The sequence below is a fragment of the Stegastes partitus genome, unplaced genomic scaffold (genome assembly GCF_000690725.1).
Source record: "Stegastes partitus isolate 25-593 unplaced genomic scaffold, Stegastes_partitus-1.0.2 Scaffold884, whole genome shotgun sequence".
Lineage (NCBI taxonomy): Eukaryota > Metazoa > Chordata > Actinopteri > Pomacentridae > Stegastes > Stegastes partitus.
In genome coordinates, this window is record NW_007578615.1 from 43,496 (window position 1) to 71,377 (window position 27,882).

Below are 27,882 nucleotides of genomic sequence, written 5' to 3' on the forward strand. Positions count from 1 at the left end.
ACTTGTAAAGTTTTGTGACTTTATCTTGGTAACTCCTGCTACTGTAGGTGTCTCCAGCATCGCATATTTCTATGATGACACATGCAGACAAACAGAGAGATTCACAAGGTAAAAATAATACCAGCTGCCCTGTCACAGCTGCTAAATATTAACCAGAGACGGCTGCACTCACTGATTTGAAAAAGCGAGCGACAACAATGACAGAAATGCTAATTTTGTGTCCTGACAACACCAAAGCCAGAGGCACTTGTGTCCCTCCACTGATGAATTGAACAGATAGATCTGCTAAATGTCTGACTGGGTGTAATTTTGGAGGGGCATGTGTCCACGGAAAGAAAAGCGATCCGGGTAATGGTGAAAAATAACTGTCTTCTGAAGCCTGAAGAAAAGAAACTAAAGTGAAGATTTTAAGATAGCTTAAAGTGACTGAGTAACTGCTGAGTTAATACTTTTGGCAATAAACATTTAGGTTGATTACACTACTTTGACTTCATCAGAAAGTGACCTTTGAAGACACTAAATAAAACCGGTTACCGTGATGGAGTTAAAACAACACCGAAGTGGTATATTGAGTTAGGACTGATTGGCTTAAAACCATTCATGCTCCACTCTTTTTCATCTTTAGTGCCGGAAATCACTGCTTTCCTGTTGTCTGAATGGCCTTAAACATTTACTTTCCTTCTGCACTGATAGGATTCCTTTGTTTGTTGCTGTCTTTTCCCATGGGAATGAGAGTAGATGTGGAGCTCAATGCTAAGTGAGAACTGCCCTGCATTCCCATGTACTGTATAACAACAGGAGACACCCGATTACCTTATGAGATGGTGTTTATTATGACCATGAACCACAGCAATGAAATCTTGGCAAGGTTATGAAAGAACAAAATAGTCCTCTGTCAGTGAGAAAAAAGCAGGGGAGCCAGACATTTAGAAATCAGCACCAAAATAAGAGGTTCTGTTTTGAGAGAATTTTACGGTTTAAGGTCAACTGGCTGAAGAGGGGCTTGTTGTGGTGCATGTAAATGATCAAAACTCTCCTCAGGACGTGGCGGGTCATAATGTGCTTCCTTCCTAAATCTTCTATTTGTTTGGGTTTGGCTGTTGTTTTGGTGAATGAAGAGCGGAAGCCCGGAGCAGGTGAGGTTAAACTACTGTAATCCTGCTGGCTGTCGGTTTGCTGGGAGGGTGGGGTTAAGGTGTTAGATGGACACTGGTTGGACTGGCTGTTTATCATAAACACAGCCTAGCCCAGAGAGGTCCATCTGCTTTGATTTTATTTAGTGATTCCCCCCAGGGGCCCTGAGCTGGAGCGAGAATAACAATACTTGAGCCCATCTGTTCCCGTAGAACCAGCCCCGGCTAAATTACCACACGCTACGAGCGGCTGGCATATGCTGTGGCATAAAGCTACAAGAGGGCATTGTGCGCCAGCTGTTCTGTTGACAAATACTTATCTGGCACTTCTGAAGTCAGCTTGCTAAGCTGGTTTCAAGTTTGACTAAAAACTAAACAGGGTAAGGTGTGGAATAGGGTTCCTGTGGGGGAGGTGCATGTATAATACATGCTGATTTATCTCGGGGTATCGTTTTGTCAGAGATTGTCTGGGGAATTGGGTCACTGGATGTAGACTTAATCTGAACATATAGGGCAGAAAGAAGAATAAAGCCAAACAAGTGGACAAAACAGACTATAAGTAATCTTTGTCATCCTCCTCTAAGCATAACAGGCTGTAATCATATTGCTGTTATATGTTTATAAGTCAGGGGATGATCACTGCTTCAAAGACCTAAATTGGGCTTGATCATAGTAATCCTGTAAGTAGAGAACTGGATCTTTCTAGGGACAGATAACACACAATTCAGACACTGAAAAATACACTACAGCTGTTTTATTAGCACCTGTAGCCTTTAAAAAAAATCAATAATAATATATTTTATAGCACACATATGTCTGTTGATAATAACCTGAGATCTTTATTTTAAGGACATGGGATGTCACCTACAGACACTAAAATGTGAAACTTTACAGGTTTGTGCTACACTAACCATGTGTGGTCAGTGCACTCAGTAGGAGTCACCTTAACCCTGTGAGTACGCTGCTTTCTTAGTTCAGTAGATATGACCAAAGATCCAGTTGGGAACACTGTTTTGGGACATTATTTTTGCTATCATTACTTTACAGTCTCTTTTGGTGAATGCCTCCATTCTGATCTGACTTTTTACTGCAGCAGATCCCAATGCAAAATCTACACAAAAAAAGGTTGTTTTTGTTTTCAATTCCCAGGTTTAAAGTCTCAGGTCTGACCACACATGACAGTTTTGATACTGAAATCACCTCGATTACACTTCAACATCACTGCTGCAAGAGGAGACAGTAAAACTCAGCATCCCTCGGTTACTCTTTAACTTAAAGCAAAACATTGCACACAGACGTAGATTCTTCATTTAGTTGGTAAGTTACATTACTAGTTTTCTATCTGCTGCCTATTTCTAATGTCTCATTGGTGTCTTATTACACAAGTGAAATAACTGTGCTGTCAATTTCCACCCGCTAAAAAATATATATCTGATCCTATGCTCCTTGGCGAATAAAAAAAACAAAACATGGAAATACCCAACCACACCCAACACCAAAGCATCTCAAATGTACTCACAAGATGCCACGTACCCTTCAAAATGGGCTTTATTTTTGTTAACATTTACAGGAACATCACTGACATTAATTTTCCACCCGTTACATATGTCTACACTGTACAGATGCAACAGAAAAAAAAAAAGAAAGAAAAAAAAAATCAAAATGCCATCCTCTGTTCTGAGACTTCTCTCATCGAGAACAAGGCTCCAGTCAGTGACAAGCTCCAGCAGTGCAGAAAAAGTTCACACAGGAAGGTCCTCAGTCAGAATCCCTGTGACAGTGGAAACGACCACAGAGCAAAATGGAAGTTGTCAGGTGGAAAGTAATTTATAAAACGCCCTTACACATGTACTTTATATTCACAACTAAATCCATGATCAAGCTGTGATTAGGTTTCAGAAAAATATAATGCTGATGCCAACATCTGTACTTTGTTGATTTCATCCAAATTTCCTCGGATATATAAAAAACAACTACTTTATCACTTGATTGGTATGCTTTTCGTATTCTGTAAAACTGGAATATAATGGAATCAGGGATCACGTTTTTCATTTTTTAATTTATTTTTTTTTCTTTAAATACATATATATATGATGCCCCAAGGTTACCAGCCCTGTGCCTCTTCATTTTCCATCCTTTGCCGACTGTTCAATGTGTCACTATTAACATTCAGTAGTTGCTATGAGACAACGTAAACTACAATAACTCACTTCAGTATACAGTGAACAAGGAGTACCCAAACCATACAGTATCATTAACCCTGTTTCGTTTTCTTAAAAAGGGACATATGAGTGTGTAATGTGATTAGAGCATAATAAATAACTATATTTGATCACAATTGTTTTGTTATGTGGTTGCCTGGCTGGAAATATTGCATGTCACACTTTCATGAAAGGCAGCGAGAGTCAATACTTGCTTCTCTTCACCCATAGGAAATCAGAGCCGCCATAATGGGCAGAGAAAAGGCTTTGTAAACATAAAATATAATTTAGATGTACTCATCAACACAATGAGACTTGAAAACACTGCATGTGAAATTCTTCACGTCACACCTTTGAAGAAAACACCCGGACTTTTCCAGTATTTCACCTCATTGACCCTATGAATGCACGGAGTGCTCCACCAACCAGCTTTACAACAGGAGCCATTGTGCAAGCCTCCCTTCATGCATTTATCTGGCATCTACTCTGCATTAGCAATGCAGACCATTCTTTACAGCTACAGCGGAGGAGCAAATTTGTATTCTGTAGCACAAAACTCTGATGTCTCCCAACCAACAAATTAGCACTCACTGTGACTTCCAATGGGAGGAAGGGGGAAAAAAAAAGAGAAGCAAAACCTAAATGTTTCCTGATAGGTCCACTTGGGGATGGAGTAAAAGTGCAGCATTGGTTGAGCAAGTATGCGGTAAAACATGAGACTTTTACAATGGCTACGTCTGTTTCTGCAAAACATATACTGTAGAGACATTTACACAGTGTGATGAGGAAATATGCAAACCGGTTCACGAAGAGCAGAATAGTCTGGTCTTAATGCAACTGCACAGTAGGTTGACATCTATACTGTTGATGTTACTACCTGGAGAAATCTATGCTACTAAGAGATTTTACACAAGTTTTTACAACAGTACACACAGTTTGGATGAGGATTTGCGCACTGCATTGCTTCCTTAATGTGCGTTATGGAAAGCTCCCATCTTTAACAGTGATTAAGAATAGCAGGACTCCTCTTTTCTTAAGGTAAATGAGGTGAGCAGGGTCCTCCCACCAGCTCATCTTGTTTTTGTTGCGCATGTTTTGTCAGCCACTGCAACGCAACATGCCCTCCCGCCCATCTTCTCCTTCCTCCCCGACCAGGGAGTGAATCCTCATAATGCCTACCTTTGCTTCATCATTCGCCACCAATGCTCAGCTGTGAGACACAGGGAAGCTACATAGGACTACATGAAGAACACAACACTTCAACTAATGCACAGTGCAAATAGGCGTCCCCCCCTCCCTTTTCCATCTCTCCTACCTCCAGAAACGGGTAGGCATTGAGGAGAGGTGGGGTGTAGAGGGTTAAATCTGCCCCTGCTGACAGGCAGCTGTTCTACTTTTAGTTTATTTTTCATTTTTGGTCTTTCTGGAGCTCTCCTGCCCTGGGGGAGGGGGAGGTGGCGTGGCTGAGGGGCAGGGGTGGAAGGACAGGGGTTTGAGGGGGGGGATTCTACTTGTACAGGCTCATGGTCGGGCTCTGGTACATGCACATGTAGGCATCGCACAGCAGGCGTCGGGCCTGGCCCTGGATGCTCTTGGGATCAAGGGTGTGCAGCTCCTCTGGTGTCATTTTCAGGTAGGCTTCCACCTCCGGACAGGGAGACACCTGCGGGATGTTGAATCCATTCTGCCCTCCTGCAAAGCCACATACAAGGTCATTAACAACAACATAATGGGCATTGCAGAGCCGGGTACAACTTAATGCAGTCACTGTATGATTTTTTTAAAAAGGTGGATCAACAATTTTTGTCAGTTTTCTGACAACACACTAACCTTGCAAGGAAAAATGCCAAGTAACAACTGCAGTTCTCAGATTTTCTCTTCCATGACAGTAGAAAACTTAACTCTGTTCTCAAACAGTCAACTGAATAAATGTGAATTAATTCTGTGGCTACCATGTTTGATGTCACCGGAAGACCAGTCTCACAATATTTCAAAGTCAATGCAGTTCAAACAAAACTTCCCAAGTTTATAACTTCATTTCAACAGTCAGTTTGATCACAAACACAACATCAAAAGGTCATGTCGCCCACCGTCACGGTCAGCCATGCTGTCGAAGAAGAGCCAGGCGGAATCTGCGCTGCCGTACTTGACGAAGGCCACGTAGTGACTGGTTTCGATGCACAGCACGGCAAACAGCTCCATCCTCTGGCGGGGAAAACTGCCCTGACGCCCCGTACCGTCTTGTAGCTCCTTGGGGACAGACAGTTTGCCGTGTCGATGGGATTTTCTCCTCGGGTGGAGGTGAACCTAAATCAGACACAAACCATCGCACACCATTTGATACCGAGGGCTGTTAAGGCCAAACAAAAAATGCTAAACGGATTTTTAATGAAACATACGGACCAGAGATGAGAGGAAATAAAAACCTTTGAGGATTTGTACCGCTGGACAGCAATATACTTACACTTCTGATATTATTTGAAAAAATGAAGTGACTGTGAAGACACGTGTTACAATCTGCTGTAGAAGTCAGTCCTCTGCAGCTGAACTCCTACACCGAGATTGTGTGATTCCTTTGGATTTGGCGCCACCAAATGGATGATCTCAACACAGACTTTACAACTTGTTTATTTGCTGAACTGATGATGCAATGATGCCCTCTGTTGTTTACCTGTGTATTGCACTTTTCACAGAACTGCTTAATCTTGCCAGCAGTGATATCTCCGTCCTCATAACAGTCTCGGCACTCGTAGAGAGCCAGGCCTCCGCAGATACGACATTCTCTTGGAGCTGGATGAATAAAACACAAGCCTTTATCACTGCTGACACACTGTACAGAAGCGAAGTTCTTTAAAAAAAAGTTAAGAGCGGGTTTGAAAGCAAGAAAAATTGGCTCCTTCATCTCAGCTGAGCGGCAGTGACAACTCAGTGGGATTTCATTAACAAATGGCACACGGCTCTGACTCACCATTGATCGACACATCACACTTGCAGCAAAAAAAATAAAAAATTAACTACAACTCACTGTCTTCAAGAAGGTCTGTGATGTCCAACTCCAAGGAGGGGAAAATCTTGTTGAACATTTTGAAGTCCTTGCCGAAGCGGGGCATCTGGATAATAAGGCAGGAGGGAGCCTGTGAGAGTCAGGAAAAGCAGAGGAAGAGAAAACGTATGTAGTCGTCAACAAAGCAGTATCAGTAAAGCTCAGTGTACACAGGAACTCAAAAAAAACTGAGACCGTACTGTTACAGGCCTATTTATAGAACAGTAAGCAGACAATATATTTAAAGGTATAAAAATGAGGACATGAAACATAAAATAAATTGAACATTGTCTCTTCCTAGGAACATGAAACTGTATGCTGTGCACTGTGTCTTGTGTAAACTGGGTGTTTGATCAGCAAATGGTACAATAACTAACATCCCGACTGTACAGCATATAGCTTTATAAATACTACACATGGGAATATTGTATTGATGTTATTTGTAGTGATAAACAATGAGCATCCAGCACACACTAAAGAGACACTCTTGAACAGTGTATCTGTCAGATACCGTAAATTAGGAGGTGCACAATTCAGGTACTTTTAAACAATATGCAAAATAAGGATTAACCCGACAACATAACCTGAACACGGCAATATCGGACATTCACTACACAGTTGTCATGGCCAAAAGAATTCACAATAAAAATACTATCAGAATGTCTCCAACAAATATGAAAAAAATAAATAACAATGCTTAATAATAATCGGTCAAATTCACCTTTGATTTTGTTTATTGTGTCTCTTTTTTTGGCAAATGAATGATACTCAAAAGTCCCCACTGTACTGTATATGAGATAGTTACTGGTGCTGGATTATTTACAACATGTGTGTATTATTAACATGATATCAACAACTTTATTTTATTTTATTTTTTTAAACGTCAGGGTAAAGCCTCTAAACCTGAATATAAGAAACAGCAGCATAACGTATGAAAGGTTTTGTAACATTTCCTAATTTTCTTAAAGGAAAAAAAAATGTATATATATTTTTTAATTTATTATTTTTGTACTAAAACATGAGAGAAACATTTCCAAAAATTAAGGAAATTTAATTGAGCAATATTGTGGGAAAAGACTTGGGTGTTGGCTAAATTTAGCGTGGGACTGTTTACTTTACCGATTACGTTTGGTTCAACAATGTATGTGACGTGGTCGTCTATGTGCTGTGAACGACTAGATGAGCATCTATCAAACTATTTAACTCAAGCTAAGCTGTTTACAGAGATTTCAAACTCCAAAACAGAAAAAAAAAAAAAACTCACCTCTGCAAACTTCAGGTCGCTGTTGATAAAAGACCATTCCAGGAGCTGCTGGATGGTGGGAACTCCAACTTTGTCTTTCTTGTCCATGAAGATCTGGTAAAAGTAACAGTCCTGGACCTTCTGACCTGCTGACCTGAAAAACATCAGCAGTCTTTATTTACCTTCTACTATTATACTCACATGTTTCTTTCTCATCGACAAACAGAACAGGACAGCTGTAATCTTGCTACTTAGAACTCAAATCCTAAGATATTAAAAGGTCTTGATGTGGTACTCATGAGTGGTATTAATCTTCCTGAATAATTTCATACCAAATAGTTCCTTTTGTACTTACGCTAATTGAGTAATGTTAATTCATCAGTTTATACCGGTGGCATTCCTGAGATGTTTGCAGCCATCTATCAAAAAGGTAAACATTGTTCCCCGCTCACAATTTATGATTTATGAGCAAATATTCATGCTCGTCAAGGATCGACACCATTTTTCAGCATATGTTTCAATATCTTGAGGAATTTTTTGACGCAGACTATATAAGACTTTCAGAGCTTTTCATGCAGCTAGAAATAAGCTAATTGGGAATTAATTTTCCTTTAAAAGCAGTTTGAGAAACAGACCGCTGAACATGAGATTTGACAGCTTAACATATAAAACACAAATGTTCTGCTTCATGTCTTTATAAACTGTAAAGACAGCTTCAATGCTGAAGTATTCCTTCCATGGTAGGTACATGTTTCATATTAGTCACATTATATGTTTTCCAACGCTGTAAGTCTGTAATGTGTAACAGTAGACAGGAACAATGATCTACAGCTCTCTAAGCCATTAACTATACTCATTTGAAATGCAAAAATTCTTAAACATGGCTATAGCGTGAGTTTTCCTACTGTAACCAAAATAACTCCTACAGTTAAACCAAGCTGCCCACACTGTCCGTCATTCAATCTGCAGCGTGATTACCGCAGCACAAGTGAAACTGTGCGTCTGCTTTATATCTACATATTACAGATTTAGACTGGTGTAACTCTGTGGTTGAGCAGTGATGTGTTTCAAACTACATTTGCAAAGTCTGGCAATGCACTGAAAGTAAAGGACATGCCGCATCATACACACTGTTGCCCACAAAGTTGGAATAAAGAATTTTTTACCTCTTCTCATGAAATGATGGGATTTATTCTCAAAACTTTATTGATATCACAATATACATACAATACGTATCACAGTAAAAATTAAACCACAGTTAACTTTTGCAAACTGTGTATTCAGGCTTAAACAACATTGGGGGTTTTGAACAATATGACTAAGGGTTTTGTTTCAGTTTTGGTTATATCACAGGAAACACCTAGTCGAGGGGATTTCATGCATAAGAATGTCCAATATTACTCTGTCAAATGTCACTAATATTGGCCACCAGCCACACAGTGAGCAGGACATCCCACTCTTCGGGTCACAACCCAAAGTCAGAATTCGTTTCACCTGGTAACTGGGACTCAGTATGTAATCATTGCACCTGATCAAAAGTGATAACTGATGTGTGTAAATAGAACTAAAAAGAGGAATGTGTCTGAAAACAAAAATTACCCCAACTTTATGGACAACAGTGTATAAGAATTGTGAGTGAAAAGTACTACGCTATCTCAGGTTTTTTTTTCTGCTCCAACATCGTTTTAAGATTGTGTGTATCACTCTTTTAGTACCTTACTGTAAATGTAGCCAAAGATCATATTAGATATTTTCAAAGTCAGCCGGCCCTTACCTTAGCTTGAGCAATGGATCCACCCTCAGTATGTGATGGAAAAGGATATTGAGGAACTCTTCAGGATCTGCAGGAAAAAACACACTAAATTTAGATGTGAGGTGTCATTTCTCTGCAAACGCAGCCATAAACTGTTTAGGTTGTGGATGTGTGTGTGTTTGTTATGTTAACACAACATTTTCATTTTGTTTCTTATGACTTCCAACACCATCACATTTTACAGATTGTTTTACTGTTCCATCTTTGATTATTGTCAACTTATTGCAAAATATTGAAAAAACCAATGCACATACAGAAAAGCAGTTGAGACAATCATCAACACAAATGCACAAACTCATGATATTGAGCACAGGGGGAAATCATAAAAGCACTTGAATCCTGACATATAAATAATCTCACTGTCCTACCTTTTTCTTCAGAGGTAAACCCAGACGCTGCTTCTACCTTCTCTAGGATTCTCCTCAGCTTCATCACTTTAGTGGCACAAACGTACCCATGTCTGGAGGACAAAGGAAGTTACAAGCCAGTTCAACAGCTGCATGTGGTTTGTAGAATGTCTTGTATGATGCAATTTGTTTGAATGAATGAAGTAAAAATGCATATTTTCCTGTAATGTTTTCTTTTGTTTAAATGTGTATGCCATTATTTAAAATCCTGGAAAACCTTTACCAATCTAACCTAAAACAGAAGTCTTTGACCTGTTGTAAAAAAAAAAGTAAAAAAAGAGATTCACACTGACCTACAATATGTAACAACACTGAGTTCAAACCTGTAATATGTGTCCATATGAAAAACTAAATATCAATGTATGAATGCTTACATGCGCAGAGGATTGACTATTTCTGTGCGTAGCAGCTCTTGCGTCTCTCTGTAATACTCAACGTCGGTCTTTGATCGTGGTCTCAGCAGAACTGTGTCCAGTACAGAACTGAAGGAGAAAAGACTGCAGAGCAGAATATACAACAAGGGGTTTAAAATTTAAATTAAGCTGTCTATTACCCATTTGACATACAATAAATGATGATTAATCAGTATTACTTGCATAATGTTCTGCTGATATTAAAAAACAGATTAACAAACACATTAATACAATAAACCAACAATATGAAGGACATAATGCAGTTTGTTCAATCACATTTGTATTTAATGTGCAACTGATCAAAAGGCTTTTTTGGAAAGCCCCCAGAATTTCCCTTCTTTTTTTTAAACAGTCAAGGTAAACCCGAGGAACTCCAAAACCTGCCAGTGGGTTTGAAAAGCATGTTATGTATGTAAATTGCCCAAATCACATCATGTATCATAATCAGAAACTGTAAAAAGAAAGAATTATTTGATTTTCAACTTTCCAACTGTCCGTCAACGACTCAGTCTGACATGCTGCTCTGTCGGGAATATGAACATTTATCCCTTTATTCTACATGCATCATTTAAAAACATAAAGAAAAAAATATTTGAAAAATGAAGCATTTGCACCTACCAGACTCTAAAAATAAAATAAAAATTCTACACTCAGCACAGCTCTGAAGCCATTTTTGGCTCAGCTACAGTCACCTGACATAAATACTGGGACTTTTTGGCTAACTTGGCTTAATGTTGGCTATGTTAAAAAAAAAAACAACAACAATTTGACGAGTAAAATATCGAAGGTATGTAGACAGTTTTTTCCAGTATTGGTAACACTGATTCCAGTTTTTACATTGTTGGTAAATCAAAGAAATTCAACTTTCTTTTTTTTCCGATTTATGTCATTCTAATTGTGTTATAATACACAGAAGACATGTTTGAGTCCTCTCTACTTCTAGCTATGGTTGTACTGATTCCATAGAGGAGCTGGACTTCCCATTGCAGTGAAAAATGAGCCCACAGGAAGCAAAAATGCGACACTGCTTGGAGTTTAGAGAGTTAAAGCTAAAACTCCAAACTGTCAAAGCATAGTTAAAGGCAACTCTTGTAGTTTGGGGTGACTGCTTCATTCAAAAGGCAGTGCTGACAGACACAACAGATGTACCACAACACACCGGCCGGCTCACAGCTGGAACACATCCTCAGGTCAGAGCCAGTGGTCAGAGTCAAAACAGTTTACTAATAAGCCTCTGCCTCAAGGCAAATACAGCGCTGCTTGCTGATGAAGCTCTGTATGGTCAATTAATATGACTGCAGTCCACAGACATGAATAGAAGCTGGCATACATTGAAGCTGGTAAAAAGTATTAACGGGTTGACGAAAAGAGCACTGACCAGAAGAGAGTCGAATCCAGGTAGCAGGAGTTGTAGTGGCCCTGAATGCCTTTCTTTTTCCCCACCATGACATCCAGACCATCATTTTCTGTGCGTGGAGGAGTGTTCTCGTGTACTACCTCACTCAGGTAACCCCCAAATGCTGAAGAAACAAACAAACAAAAAAACACACACACACACATTAAGTGTAAAAACAATGCGTTGGGGAACAATGGTTTTGATGACAGCTGTACTCATTCACATACTTCCTACTGACTCACCGATGGAGTTGCACCGCTCTATGGGGTTGGAGGAGTGGTGCAGGGATGGGAAGCGGGAGTCAGGTCGGCAGCACTTGAGCTTTACAAACAGAGCTTTTTTGGGTGGGCAGGTGAAGTACCGTGTGCCTTTGAAGGTGCCGTCAGTGCAACCAGGGCACTCTTCTTCCTGGAAGAGAAGGTCAAAGTCATGCGATCGTATTGCTGCAAGGTACTGCAGATATGTGCAGTAAAAAAACAAAAAAGCATAGGGACTTATTTATACTGCTTTCTCCCAAAAGGGCAGATATTTAGGACTGCCTGATCATGACTTCTGTGGTAGCATGTTTAGTGATGGATATTTTTCATTTCACCCGCACCTTGTACTCACAGAGCCTACAAGAGGAAAAACGTTAATCAAACCCTGTGTTAACAGAGAAAGTACATTTTGGGAAATACTTTTTTTTTTTCTTGTTGTTGTTGCCTAGCAACCAGCAGAGAATCCAGGCGGTCACTGTGCTCAGCTAAGAAACTGTCCGGACCAAAAACCCTCTAAAATCAGTTTGTTGTATTTACTCTTCATCTTTTGAACAGATTAAAGAAAGCTGTTGTGATGTGTTAAGTACACAATGCAAGGTGGTGCTGAATGAGTTCCTATTTGATCAGGTATTAAATGTTACTGAGCTTTCACACTGTGAGCAACATGATCACACGGTGGCATAGGTCTACTGATTTCCTACCCAGCTCAACAGCAAGTTTGATGAAAGAAATCATGTGTGGAGGATCAAAACAAGCTTGTTGATGCACGTTTGACTGATACTTTCAAGATCATCCGTCAGTCCGAGTTCGTAGTAGCAACAGCATGTACAAACAGCAAGCCTTTTAGCAGCACAAACTTTAAAACCTTAAGATTCAAAACCAAGCCAAGGCTCGGTGGCGGTTGTTGCGTAACAGGTTGGAAAGCACTGCAATCACTGACAAGTGAATAGCAGCTAAGTATCATATTTACTTGAAGAAACTACTTTAACTTAACAATGTCTATATCAAGGCTGGCTCAGCTGTGTGAGTAAGATAGTCTGGTTGACAATCAGCCAATCTGGGAGGCACTAATCGCTTCATGTTCCTGCCTAGACTTCCAAAAATGTGTCTACATTTGGGGTTGATATGTATTAAAAGCTGAAATTAGCAACAACATTAAGAAAGTCACTGTGACAAATGCAGAGACTTGATGATTTAAATGTAGGACATCAGTACCGCAAAGCAGTGCAGTTGCCACGTCTGGAGTAAATAAAGCTACACTGGTGACTCAGTATCACAGCTTATAACAGTCTCCTGAGCCATTATATTCCTAGAGCCAGCAGTATTTTACAGTATCCATTATTTTTTCTCCATGTACTGATTCTAAAATAAAGAATTAATTTGCAAAAACAGAAAACTCCATCTTCACAAACCTTCAGAAAACCCACTTTTCCATCGTCTACCTGAGACAATATCAATCAAACTTAAGTTATCTCTAGTTTTGTCATTTCTACCGAGTGAAATCCACTCAACTTCAGTTTGATTGATATTATCTCAAGCGAACAACAAAAAAATACGTTTTCTGAAAATCTATAAAAATTTAGTTTTTTTGCACAAGACCTCTTCAAATGCATATCCAACATCCATGTATACACTGGTATGCTTTCTTACCAGCTCCAGACCAGCCAATGGCTCCAGCAGGCCAGGAGGTAGACCCACCCAACGGATGACACCACACAGAGGGGGGTTCTCCTTCACCTCCACCAGAGAGCCCACTTCTAGACCTGGCTGTCCTCGGGGAGGCGTCGGAGGCCGCGGCGAGGGAGGGGCGGCGGGTGACGGGGGCTCAGGCTGCTCTCCCATCACCGACTGGACGGAGAGGGAGAGAGGCCCATGGCTCATACTGTCTATGGGCCCGGTTTTGCGGTTCAGGCTGAAGGGCAGCGAGTGGAACTTGTTGTCACTGGACAACGAGGCAGAGGGCGGGGCTCTGGAGGGCGGGGAGGACTGGTTGAAGTCAGGGGGGGTGTCAGTGAGCGACTTGGCGGGGTCCTCCCCAACTGAAGGAGAGAAACCAGAAACCCAAACTTAAAATCTATTTATGTCACGCAGGCTGTGTTTACTAAAGTACAGATGTCTTTAAAAAGTAAACGGAATATCCACATTTAACTGATCTCATTTGGTTGAAAGTCTGTGGTGATGGGAGACTTTAACCCTGTTGATCAGCAGATGATTAACAGTGTCAGTATCTTAGGGCATTTTCTCACATGAGTCAACTTAATAATTTAGTGTGAGTGTATGTTCTCCTTGCAAAGGGCATGTTTGGTAGAAGTGAAAGTGTGTAATATTTTACAGCATTAACTTCATTCAACAATCTACTTCTCTATTTTTGCTGAAGCCATTTTCTTCTGAGGTGGTACAATCCTAACAAGTGATGAAAATACTACAAGCAAAAGTCTCAAAAGACATTTTAACTGGTTAGCCGTGGTTGGTGAAAAGGTGTGCAGGTGGATTTTGAACTTTACTGGCGGCCCTTGAACTACTCATCTGAGCCTCCAAATCTATCTAATAAAAATCCCCTTACTCTACATGTCCGATTGAAAAATGAACCAAAAATAAATTGTTTACACGAACCTGATTCTGTAAAAGACTAACATTTTGTACTCCACTGTGCAACCATGAAGTACTGGGAACACCTGTGGGCAAATTCAACCTTCACTTTTTCTTTTATGATTTATGGCATTCTAATTTTTTGGTACTGCAAAAAAGACATTTCTGAGGTCCTTCTACTTGCCATAGTTGTGTTGGAGATGCAGAACTTTTAATTGCAGTGAAAAATAAGCCTGCAGCAAGTAAAAATGTGACAGGAGCAAAAAAATGCCAAGAAACCGCTTCAGAGGGTTAAGTGAGAAGAAAATACAAAAAGGTATCTGTTGTAGAGTACACTGTGAAGTCTTTCAGAGATTGTGATGTGCTAAAATGATTCATTCCTGAAGGAACAAGTCTCCGTATCTGGTTAAGTGTGAAAATGCCCTCAGCCGACGTGTGATGTCAGGTTGTGCAGACTCCTTCACTATGTTGACACACTGAAGTAATCAAGAATCAACCACTTATTTATTTGCAAGATCAAATTTCCAATTTTCAGAGGTGGCATACTTACAGTCGGCGTTCTTCATAATTTAGTAAAAGCAGGTTGTCCACAAGTGCTTTGTTAAACAAATCACACGTTTTAAAACACTGACTAAGGAATTTAAAAGCATGCATTTGTGGACGGAAAGCCCCACTTCATTCAGAAGGACTCCTTGTGTACCAGGACAGTTTAGTCAATACTTACATGCTCTTTGCCAAAGCCAAAAACTGGAGTATACTAAAGGGGAATTTCGTACACATTTTACGCAAATTCAAATGACTGAAACTAAAAAAGGAGGAACTTCATACAGAAGCGAGAGGTCACTAAAATTATACTCCATTAACCTCCACAACATTAACATATTCTAGTTAGAGAAGTATGACTCTGCTTCTCCCCTGCAGATGAAATTCAACAGGAAACGACCTACTTATTATAAATCTTCTTATTATGATATTTATTGCTGTTATACTGTTTTTAATTGCATTTGGTATGAGGCCAGTGCAGTTTAGCTGCTACTGTCTTCAGATTGTACTGGAGTTATTTCATATGATCTATTCTAAACAACCCCCTTAAAAACATTCTGGAATTTTTCAGAAATGCCGATAATAACAATACAATCAAACATTACAGGTAGAGGTTGTAAATCTGACTTGTTTTAGCAATTCAGCATTTCTTTACCCTTGAAGCATTCATTATCCTTTAGTTTAAAATAAAAAAACAAAACACTTTCATCACAGTTGCATAGTTTTCTCTATGATTTTTAACTTCAGGAAAGAGCAATACAAAAATCCAGCAGTGACTTAAGTGTCGCTGATAAATAATAGAAATGCTAGAATGTCCCTTTAAGCTTTTCATCCACAACTGAAATGTTCTTTTACAGATAGAACCACAAGAATGTGAAGCCTTGTCTGCTGGCTTCATGACAGAAATGAAAGTCACCAGAACCATTTATTTTTAAAGCCCACAATGTGAAAAATGACCCTGAGGAAGATGAAAAATGATTACACATTCACAGGATGAGTTAGCAGTTGTGAAAACAGCAAGTCAGCTATTTATGACTGACCTCCTAATTTCTGCAATACAAACAGTAAGTGAGATTGCATGAATTAGCATTGAAATACTACTGCAGGCTCTCAAGAAATCTGCTTTGCAGTGCCAGATGGTAACACCACAATCACTTGTACACAATCGAGGCTGATTGATGCCAAATTTCTGAGCTTTGTCATTTTTGCCTTGACAGTGATGTACATATTCACGTTCTCTTTTTTTTGGATGTTTTGTGATCCTGTCTTCAAGCTCCAAAGACAATTTGTTTATTCATTAAAGCTGAAGCTTATCCCGAGTGTGGCAATACACAGAGTCGTGAATATCAGGAGTGCTGCATATATAAATCACCTTTAAGGTAAAAAAGCGCTTCACAACTGACAAATGTTGGTGATGACATGAGCAGTGGAACTGTAACAACAACAACAAAAACTTGTTTCCCTTCACCAACAGAAACAGAACAACAGCGAGACAACGTGCTGACTGAACCAGTCCATCCTGACACCAGCAGCAAAGTCTTTTACTAATGCTTTGGCCAGCAAATAGCATCACACTAAAAGTTTAAGACAGCAGCCAGTTAAGATGTCATTTGCAGCACTGAGCATTATTAAAAGCCTTCAGCAACACCAATTACTCCATGCAGGTACGATATCAAGCTACAATGATGATGAAGGACAAGACTAGTGGACAGGTCTTTATAGCAAGCTACTGCAACAAACTACTCGTCGTGTTTCTTCTCTGGAAACCATGTTTGGGGCAGAAATCTACCTAAAGTGTCCTGTAACCAACTTCTTGGAAATACCAGAGCCTTGCAAAAACTGATCATTTTGTCCTACTTAAGCGAAATTAAGGTGGGCATTGTGTCCCAGCATACAGTAATTAAAGCATGTAGCCTACATATATAAACTAATTTCCAGGAAACACCAAACTCTCCCACTTCTTTAATAAGAAAACAACACAAAAAGAAAGCACATAATCGTTGTTTTCCAGCTTCTTAGGACTTCTTATAGGTACAAGTCACTTCCACAAATGAATTTTGTCACTGCTGTCCCTTTTTGTCGTCTATCTTTTAGAACAAATGCTTCCACAAATGTGATGTTCCACACAAACCCATGTCAATATGCAACCACCATGAGCTTCCTGTGCTCCAAGTCTATATATCCGTCTATTTATTTCGTATCACACATGTTTAGGAAATGTATAATCTCTGCTTTTCTCCTGTATACATTTTAGTAATTCTAAAATGTAGCTCTTCTGTAACCTACTAAAAACTATTGTAGTTCATGGATAAGATGGGTTGCTGTGTTGCTGGTATTTCTTATATTAGCCAGTACGGTGCAGACAGCAGACTACCTCTGTTTGAGCACCACAGCTCCATTTAGTTACTGCTTAAAGGATAAAAGGAAGCTCAATCACTAAGTCAATTTACAACAATATGCTGAGGAGTAATTGAGACTGATGGTCTCCTGCATCAGTGTCTGACTGAAAAATGACTTTATACTCAATCAAATTTATCACAAATGGTACACTGTATATTTAGCAAGATTAGCAACAAAATTAATAACCAAAACGTTTCTCATGTAAGAGATATTGTGGCAAACTTCCATCATTTGTATTTTACAGTTATGACAAAACCGTCATGTAAGTAAAAACAATTCAAAAAGCTTCCAAGATGATTATAAACATTATTGTATTGCAGTGGGAGAAATGGGCGTCCAGCTATACCGAATGCTACAACTATTCGTACTGTAGTGTATGCTGCATTTGGAGGACACTTCTATTTAGAGCAACCCACAGTACCACAGAGTCTTAGTACAGAGGTAGCCCAGTGGGAATGGAACCCCTGATCCTGCCAATGTAAGTATTAAAACTGAACAGCACCAATAAAAGTAGGCCATAGTGAAACAGATGACTATGTAGCTTGTTGTGAACAGGAGCTTGCCAGTCAGATGGTTGACATCCCATGAGCACCCTTTTATTTTTACCTTCATCAATGTACCATGTGCTTTTGGATTTGGACTGGGCTGGGGGATCAAGAGAGCTGCCATTTAAAGTATAGTAAAACTCAGACTTGCTTCTACTGCCACACTGATGACCTAATCCTGTAAATAACACAAGTACACGAAGAAAAAAAAAAAAGAAGAAAAAAACAGAGAAAGATAAGCATAATTTGAATGTGCGCACTGTGTGGGTGTGTCTGTGTCTGAGATTATGTTTTCTTTCCACCAAGTTTCAACAGAGAATCGAGGCAAAAAGAAATGCGTAGAAAATCCTACAACAAAGTACCACAAGGAGGGAGAAGAAATCAGACTTATTTCATGCACAAATCAATTCAGCTGCTACAGGAAAAACAGAGGTAAACACACCCTCTGTTATTATCTATTGAAAGGGGCTTCCCACCAAAGTGAGTACAGCTTGTTATTATTCACTTGTCTTACTGCCTGCCTAAAATATTACAAGTTTCAAAACCTGTTTCCTTTTAAGAACTGTCTGCAACTAAGAAAAGACATCTGTAGAGTTTGTTAAAAGCGTTGATGTAATGCCACTTCAGTAATCATCATCACTCCAAGATGCGAGTAAGTCGGTTAGCTTTGTATCACAACAGCAGTGCAGTACCTTTGCTCTTTGGTTTGCTTTGGCCAGAGGACGACTTGTCACTGTTGGTGCCTCTGGGGGCAAAACTGTGCTTCTGCAGCCTTTGGTCCTGCATGGAATATTCTGTACAGCCCAGAAATACATCCACATTAAAGGCGCAACACTCCTGCCAGCCCGCATTAAACTACCATGCACTGAATGATTTCCACAACCACTTGCAATTTAAGTAAGTTTACTCTGACCTATCGTTTTTCTTTATTGTTTTCAGTTTGTCACTGCAGTTTGTTGAACAGATTTCAACATCCATCAAGAAATGTACAGAATGTATTTCAGCTTCCTCTACAGGAAAAATAATTTTAATAGATTAAACTTTACCAAGATATTCCTTCACAGGCAGTTCATAACCTGGAGAGCAGCACTGAGCCAGTGAGAACAGCTTGTGAGTTTCTTATGGAAAGTTTCCCTCCAAAGATTGTGTTTAACTGCATGTTAGTAACCATAAGTTATCTTGTCTTTCACTTTGCAAACAGGCTGATTGTTACAAAGAAAGCTTTTTCACTGTCTAGTATCAAGAGCGTGACAAATAAGGAACCAATGAATAACAAATTGTGTTTTGAGACACATTTTAAATTAGCTCTACTTAGCGACAACATTTACTTTGTGTCGTCTGTCTGCACAGTGCTAAAGGAAGAGTTGACAAATTTGCAAAATTAACAATGTCAATCTTCACAATTTTCTGAATGCAAGACTGAATAATCAGAGATGTGGCAGTAGCACACATAAACAAATCAATATGCCACTGTGGAGAACAAAGAGACAGAGTATCTCACTTGACTTTCAAAAACAAGTGAGCCATCAACACAAAAGGCTCTCTGTTCTCGCTGCAAGCAAAACACAAACTCAGAATGCTCAGAAGGAGCTCAGTGCTGGTCCAAGTGAGGGACAGCTGAATGTTTTCAGATAACGCTAAGATTTGACAACATACACATGGTGTAAAAACAAGTACAAATACTAGATGACTCACCTGGCATTACGTCACAGATTGGGACGAGTCGAGTGTGCTCCAAACTGGCAAAATTACACAGCAGCTTCCCGTCAAACACACCATCCCAGTCCCCAATCGGATTGTCCTGAAAGAGTTGGAGACATGACCACCTTGTAACCCTCTGAGGCGCTCTTCAACACTCACTAAGTTGGAGCCACACGTGCTCCTTCCCCTAGAACCTTCTCAGTGATTAACAAGGTCTATTGTCTTGTCGCTCTATCTGAAGATTCTAAACAATATGGATCCTCTGTACTGTGATAATCCAAACTGCTCATCTCATCTTCTCAGATCTTCCAGCTCAGGTCCTCCCTCCTGAAAGCTCCACTTTCTCTGCGAGCGCAACCACGCTTGTTCTTCTTTAGTTTGGAATCCTGGATTCTGCTCCAGAGGGATAATCTAAGATAAGCCTGAGGCCAGTGCCACTAGCTAGAGAAGGCAGGGCGAGGCTGGACGCAGAGTGAGGCAGAGCAGTGGGCTCTCCTCAGCTGCCTGCTGGCCCCTTGCCATGCTGTTGGGTCATACAGCACTAAGTCTTTACCTCACTCCCCGCGTGACTGCCTTGCCTTTGTGTGGGAGGCTCAGATGCACTGAGTGGGCTGCTGCTGCGGCTGCTGTTGGTGCTGCTGCTAACGATCAGCAGTCAAATGCCTCAGTTATGTGTTTCAATCTCTCGATGACTACAATATCACTCCCGCCTGACAACAGTAGTCATAGCTACACTGATCCAAGGCAACAAGACATGTTCCTTCAATGGTCATTAAAAAAAAACAAAAAAAAAAAACACATGCAAATCATGACAGAAAACCTGAAACAATAACTCTGCTAAAATTACCAACTTGAATGTAAATGCCACAATGCCCATGTAACACCATTTTTTATGGAATGAAACAATGAATGGCAGAGCATTCTTGTACGTCAACAACTAGGAATGAACTGTATTTAAAGAAACATTCCTTTCAATATTTTGGGAAATCAGTGGTAATTATTTTGCTTCTTCTGCAGCTCAGTGACAAAATCAAGGTGTAAAGGTGACATAGTGAGGGAGGAGGGGGGTATGTTTTGGACTGTAAAGTGGTCACGACCAGCTGCCAGGGAAAAAGGGGTGACTCCATGAAGTTACTGATCCCACCCCAACTAATCACCAATCAGCCAGCTTTCAAGGTGCCAGTTGGTACAATGCCTATAAAAAGTATTCACCCCCCTTGGATGTTGTCCCCTTCTAATGCGTTTATACATGAAATGTATGGTCAATGTAATTTAGCTTTTCTGACAAGAATTTGAAAAAAGAAAAACTCTTTTTTTTTTTTTTTTTACAAAATAATGGAACTTAATTAAAAATATATGCGGAAAAGTAAATGACTGCACAAATACTCCCTCCCTTCAGGTCAGTATTTAGGAGATGCACCTTTGGCTGCAATCACAGCACTGAGTCTGTGTGGATGTGTGTCAATCAGGCTGGCACATCTGGACGCTGCAATTCTTTTCCATTCTTCCTAGAAAAACAGCTCAAGCTCTATCAGGTTGCCCAGAGATCAGGCATGAACAGCTCTTTTCTTGCCTGTTCGCTCAGTTTGTGAGGACGGCCAGCTCTAGGTGGATTTAAACCATCCATTTCTTAATGATGGACTTAAATGAACTCCGTGGGATGTCCAGTGAGTTGGAAATCTTTTTTGCCATCTCTTGACATATAGTTTTCAATGTTCTTTTCTGTGAGTTGCTTGGAGTGTTCTTTTGTCTTCATGTTGCAATTGTAGCAGGAATACTGATGAACCAGAGACTGGATCTCCATACACAGATGCTTTTATATTACAATCACTTGACACACATCAGCGACACTCAAGTGATCTCCATTTCACTAGTTGTGACACTGCTGGCATCACCTTGCTGGACCTCTGTTAAGTTAGGTCAGTCACTTTAAAAAGGGTGAATATTTATATAAATACCTTTTTTACACTGTATATTTTAATGAATTGACATTAGCTATTACAAAATCTGTTTTAACTTTGATATTAATTTTTTGTTTTGTTTTTTTGCAAATTCTTGTAAAAAAAAAAAAAAAAGCCAAAATATATTGACCATGATTTTATACATAAAAGCAACAAAAGGGTGAAACATCCAAGGGGGTGAATACTTTTTATATAAAAATGATATATCTAGGTATTGTTTGATACATCAGGACAGAGACAGGCTAGCTGTTGCCTCTAATTTCCAGTCTTTGTGCTAAGCTAAGTTAGCCCGCAGCAGGCTTCATGCTTAGCATACAGTCATGTCACTGCTGGTAATCATCTCATCTCTTGGAAGGAAAGTGAATAAGCATATTTACTCCCTTATAAATAAATAAACACATTGTAAAAATTCTAGATTTTTTTGCAAATTATTTATCATTTATTTCTTGAAAGAACTAACTGCTTAGTTTGAAGGAAATCAGGACACTGTGAAACATGTGTATCATAAACACCCCAGAGCCCAAGGCGATCAAATGGATTATTTAGCACCTTTAGAACTCGACAAGTATTTGGGCATTGTGCATTCTATGCACCACGATTTAGTACTTGATCTTAATCTTGTGTTGGTTGTACATATATTCAGAGGGAGCCATGCTTACCATGTCAACTCCCACATAGTAGCCCAGGCTCTCATTGCCTGGCAGCAGTTCACAAAAAATGATGGTGCCTCTCTCAGGTCCCTCCCTGGTCTGCACCAGGACCCTGGAGTTGATCTCTAGTGGAGGAAAGTCCTGATCCTCTTCCACCAGACTGACGTGGTCCACCTCCAGCTCTCCCAAGGGTTCATCATCATCATCCTCCCAGAGTTCAAGCTTGTCCAGAGCCACAAACACGCCACACTCATCCTCACAGCGGAAAAGCTGGCGGCCCTGGTAGGAGCCCTCCGTGAAGCCCTGGCCTCGACCTTCCTCCTGGGACAGGAAAGTAGAGGAAAGATGATGAGACAAGTTTAGAGAGTGAGGCAGAACAGGAACAAGAGAGATGAGTAACTTATTGTCATAAGGAGGGCAGGTAGCAAGGATGCTTGCTCAGCATTCTTCCGCAGAGGGAAGTCAACATCCCAGAGCTGTGAGAGCATCTGATCGATTACTGCAGCAGGAATACGACTTGACTTACTGCGATGACAAATACATTCAAAAAATTTCCAGTATAGATATTGAATGCATTCGCAAGTCATACTACAACATATTGTGAATCTTTTCTCACAGTCCCTCTAGATGAAAAACTGCTGAGTCCCTATTAGCGCTGGCAAAAAGAACACACTGATCTCTGCTTGGTTAATATTATCACTAGCATATGTGCTAACTGAGGCGTTCATACTGACCTACAGTTTGAATGCTTTAGCTCCATCAGCCCACTCAAGAAGACTACAGCTGGACTCAGTAGAATAAAAACAACATTGTGCTGCAATAAGCAACCCTTTGTATTTTGCTACTTATTGTTCTGTACATACAAACCGGCATGAATGGTATGAAGAATCAAGAACTCAGATTTAGTGTTGAGATTAAAGGAGAAGAAATAAAATGTTGTCATGATCTGCTTTCACTCACGTCTGTCAAAACACTGCAGCTTTGTTCCAGCCTTCACTAAAACAAAATGACATTTGTATCCAGCCTCAGTCTTTCAAGTTTAAGTAAAATTTCCCATAAACCTTACAGTTGTAGAAAACAATCTAAAAATGTCTAAAGGCAAAACATCTAAGTTAGCAAATCCAACATATGCTCACTCAATCCTGCACTTTCAGTTGAAATAGGACACACAAGGTGGCGAGATGTGACATTCTCATTGCAAAAGCCATACAAATATAAATAGTCAGCTTTTCATTTGGCCCCTGCAGCACTGCCCCATACACAAGTCAACAAAACATGTCTTCATGTACCAGTCTGCAGAATTTAGTGGCATTTAGCAGTGAGGTTATAGATTGCAACAACAGACTGTATATAAAAGATGGACATAGCCACTGTGACATCACCCCCTGGTTTGTGGACTACCCTTTTTAAGCATTGAGTGTGAAATTTGGCTGACACCATCTTGGTCTTTGAAAAAAAACAAACATAATGAGCAAGGGGTGGATTTGACTGACATATCAATCACTGAGCAGGACTGCTCTAAAATATATGCTGCTTGTTCACTCTAAATAAGACTATAATTTACAAATACAGCACAACGCTGTATTCAAAAAGTCTTACAACTAGCAATTGAGGCCATAAACCCATTAATAAAAATGTTTCCTGATGTAGTCAATCAAAGGAGAAGTAGGGTAATTTGCTAATAATCTGATTTTTTTTCAGGCCCCGTTGGCCATTACAAACATCCATCCATCCTCTATACAGCGTTTAATCCTCACTAGGGTTGCCAGGGGGGAGCTGGAGCCGATGCCAGCTGACTCAGGACAAAAGCAGGGGACACCCTGGACAGGTCGCCAGTCTATCACAGGGCAACACATAGAGACAAACAGGCACACGCACATTCACACCTACTGACAATTTAGAATTACCAATAAACCTCAGCATGTTTTTGGAGAATCAGGTGAGGAAGAACAGGAAGAACATGCAAACTCCACACAGAAAGATCCCAGTCATTCTAACCGGGATGTGAACCAGAGACCGTCTAGCTGTGAGGTGAAAGTGCTAACAACCGAGCCACCATGCAGCCCCCATTACAAACACTGCAGGTTTAAGTGGCTTGGATATTGGCTTTACTGTGAATACCCAGAGGCTATGTCCATCAATCAATGATCACAAACATCTCACTCACATCTGCTTTTTCAAGTATGTAGGAGAACCAATGATGACCACACTTCAACATAAAACCCCAAAAAGTCCTCTAGAGAGCCAGTGTTTGGTTTGTCTATCCTGTTCGACTGTAGAAACATGATGGTAAATCATGGCAGAAAAGGACCCACTCTCTTTGTGGCTATAAAGGACTTATTTTAGTCACACTAGAGCTGCATTGTTCTGGGTTTTTGCCAACATTAGTGTATGAAGTCACCAAGACACTTTCCAGAAAAAGCTGCAAAGCAACCCGAGCTTTGTGTAAAGAGAGTGTCTGGAGAAATCTAAGGATTGTTTCCCTTCTGTTGGGTACATAGGTACAAGTCCCAAGTCCACTGAGCCTAAAATAGCATTAGACTCACACTCCAGCAAAAACACACTTCTTTTTGTCTTATTCATCGGGAGGAGAGGTACAAACACGTGAATGCATTGCAATTACCACGAGCACGCTTCCTATCGAGGGCCAAGAATTGTAAGAGGACACAGCTGTACTTCAGTGCCTAATAAATAAAGACAGCAGTGATTGTGTATAATTGTGAAGAATACCTCATTCATTTGCTGGAGAAGTGCACTGATGCAGTTCCAAGCAGTTGTCCACAACTTATAAAAAAGAAAAGGTAGTTTCTTATACAAGCTTGTGTTCCTTTCTGACGGCTGGTTTGCAATCAGCGTATCATTGTGCCATTAATACCTGTGAGCTAAAAAAAAAAAAAAAAAAAAGTATGTACTGTGGATGTGGTGTTTCTTCCTGTCTGTGTTCTTTTTTTTTTTTGTCATGTTATTGAAAAAGAAACCTGAATCCAGTCAACAGAAAACTTCCAATTTTTGAGGCAGAATTTCGTCTTATTTACACAGAGTAATTTTTAAACTCAGTGTAATAAATTTTATTTAATATTTCAAGTATAGTGGCTATCTCGTGTATAATGAACAGAGTGGAAACATGAACTACGCATCTACAAGAACACTATCTTCAAACAAAGACAGAAAAGTTCTCACCAGCAGCTCCACTCCAAACCAGATTCCAGAGAGCGCTCTGTCAGGGAGCAGCGAGCCTTTGAAGCGGACCACACCAGGCAGAGGTTCATCCCCTGAGCGCAGCTGGACGCGCACCTTAGAACCACAGTCAATGTCGCGGACGCGCTCTAGCCGTGACTTGTTGCAGAGCAGGGCGTATCGCTCCTCACAGTTGGTAATGGGGAACAGCAACTCTGCCAGCTTCTCGTCCAGCTCCAGGACATCCCGCTCATCCAGGCTCAGCACCACATTGGTCTGATCCAGAATACGGAGACTTTTCTTGCCCTTGCATGGAGGCAGTGTTCGTCCCAGGCTGTTGCGCTCCTGGCAGGCCTGACCAAGACTGCCACGGGGGATCCTCAGAGTCTTCTGGGGAGGCTTCTCCACCGTACACTCCTTCACAACCATGTAGAAGCGCCAGTCCTCTCGGAAGCCCCCGCTGGGCTTCTCCTGGCTCCACAGGGCAGAGCTCATGGCTGCATGCTAGGCAGGAGGTCCAACATCAAGGCAAGCTTGATCTGTGGTCTGTGGGGAAAAAAACAACATGTATGTCCAACTCTTAAAAAAAAAAATCAAGTCAATATATCAATAGACATGTACAACTAATATAGGAAGAGCAAAAGTACTTCTATTTTCTAAATTAGAATGCTAATCCTTCAAGAAAGTGTTTTGACACTGTCAATAAAAATACAGCTACATATAATTAAAATGTCTTCTTATTCAAATCAGTTAACTGGCAAATGAACAAAAATTGCATTATGTATTACTCTGTGTCTGTAACTATTTGCATGCTTTTGTTTTGACATGTCTGCTATTTTGCAATGTGGATACCACAACATTATTAAACATTAAACAATGGCCCAGGCAAGACTTAAATATAGGATTACTTTAGCAAAGCACCTGAGGGCATTGCCAGTACTTCTTGATAACACAACACAGCTCACTCAAGCAACATCTTTTTTTCTAAAAGCAGAACTTGGCATAAACAGGTGGACACAGTTTCATTAATTAGATGCAAATTGATTATTGACAAGTTATCTGAATGATGAAGAATTTTGACCCTAGGACAAAAAACACTGAACTCTGTAAAGGACCACTAGGTCTTAACTAGCTCATCTGTGACCCGGTTAGCTTGTGGTTTGTTGTGAGAAACCCACCAGCTCTTGCTGGTCTCAGCTGTGTGTTCTCGCTGCTGCCCAGTCACGCCTGTGCAGCCCCCCTGTTTTTAGCAGCACCTCGTGTGATATTACTCATATCTACTGATTTGAATGTTCTAAATATAGCCGGTGAGCAGACAGTTGACTTTTTCTGACACTCAGGGCAAGAGTAACACCAGACGAGTGGATTTCCCCTGAGCACACATCAGATATGATATTCAACCACCCAGCACAGTCAAGGACTACTTCTACATCCGTTTTTTTTTTTCAAGCATGACAGCAGAAGCAGTGTTACGGCATTTATGTGGATAAGACCATGTTGTTTCCACTAACTGATGATATGTCAGCGAGCACATTACCGTTACGCCGATATTGTTTCAGCTAATAGGGCTCAGACACAACACAAACCCCAAAGTGATTTTAACTTGACATGCGCTGACCTAACGCGACATTGACGTAGCGTGGTCTTTCAGGTGACAACCACAGAGCAATATTATGACTCGTTTAAATTAACATTTTCCTTTACAACCACAGCAGCAGTGTGTCACCGGGCAGAAGCTGTCAGTCCACGGCCCTTTAAGAGAGGGAAGTGGCTAACAGACTGTGAGCTAAAATGCACTAAACAGTCATTCACGTTCATTTCCAACGGCATGTACACCTTACCTCTGATAGGCGTCAGTTCGGTTAGAGGCTACAGATGACTGTCATTTCAAACGCCCATTCCAGTTAGATAGAGGCCTCTGGAAACAAGCTAGATTCCCTCCGTAATAACCTCTGATTAGCTAAATGGCTAGCTAATGCTAGCGTCCTAACCAGCCCAGTATCACGCTAAAGTTAGCCTAGCGAGCTGGTCAACAGCAAGCAGGCCGGCAGAGAACTGCCACCTTCTACAGTACGCTACCTGCATTTAGATAAATCTGTTCTCCATGAGAAATACGTAAAATAAAACAGTGTATCGCTACATCTGTGAGATATATTATTTACAGGAGACGACCTCACGAAACTTAACGGGTGACGTCATTGCACTCTGAGACAGCCATTGGTCAGCCGCTGTGTTCTCAAGCGCCGATTGGCTGCTTGTGATGCCTGTAACCAAGTCCCGCCCTGTGGGGTTTTCCCACGGAGGGCAGAAAACGAGCTTGGTTGAAGTGTAGCTTCCAGGGCAGATGATGCTGTGACATCTGCAGGCAGTGGCGGAGGACTCGTTTACGCAAATGAGAGAGACAATTCTA

The 27,882-nt window shown here is 40.5% G+C and overlaps 1 protein-coding gene across 2 annotated transcripts; it reads right to left on the minus strand.

Moving 5' to 3' along the window:
* Window positions 1-2,663: 2,663 nt before the first annotated feature.
* On the minus strand, window positions 2,664-27,642 carry cyld (cylindromatosis (turban tumor syndrome)). Of its 2 annotated transcripts, XM_008293401.1 has the most exons (17): window positions 27,314-27,642; window positions 25,476-26,018; window positions 22,305-22,616; window positions 19,679-19,784; window positions 18,676-18,777; window positions 18,045-18,161; window positions 13,557-13,945; window positions 11,892-12,057; window positions 11,632-11,773; window positions 10,215-10,337; window positions 9,802-9,893; window positions 9,395-9,461; window positions 7,642-7,774; window positions 6,360-6,468; window positions 6,006-6,124; window positions 5,425-5,641; window positions 2,664-5,026 (listed from the first exon to the last, which is right to left on the minus strand). In XM_008293401.1, exons 2-17 carry the CDS (start codon window positions 25,965-25,967, stop codon window positions 4,842-4,844), a joined length of 2,871 nt encoding a protein of 956 aa, XP_008291623.1. In that variant the 5' UTR covers window positions 25,968-26,018; window positions 27,314-27,642; the 3' UTR covers window positions 2,664-4,841. The 2 variants fall into 2 exon arrangements, with proteins under 2 accessions (XP_008291623.1, XP_008291624.1); XM_008293402.1 differs by lacking the exon at window positions 18,045-18,161.
* Between the last annotated feature and the right edge of the window lie 240 nt (window positions 27,643-27,882).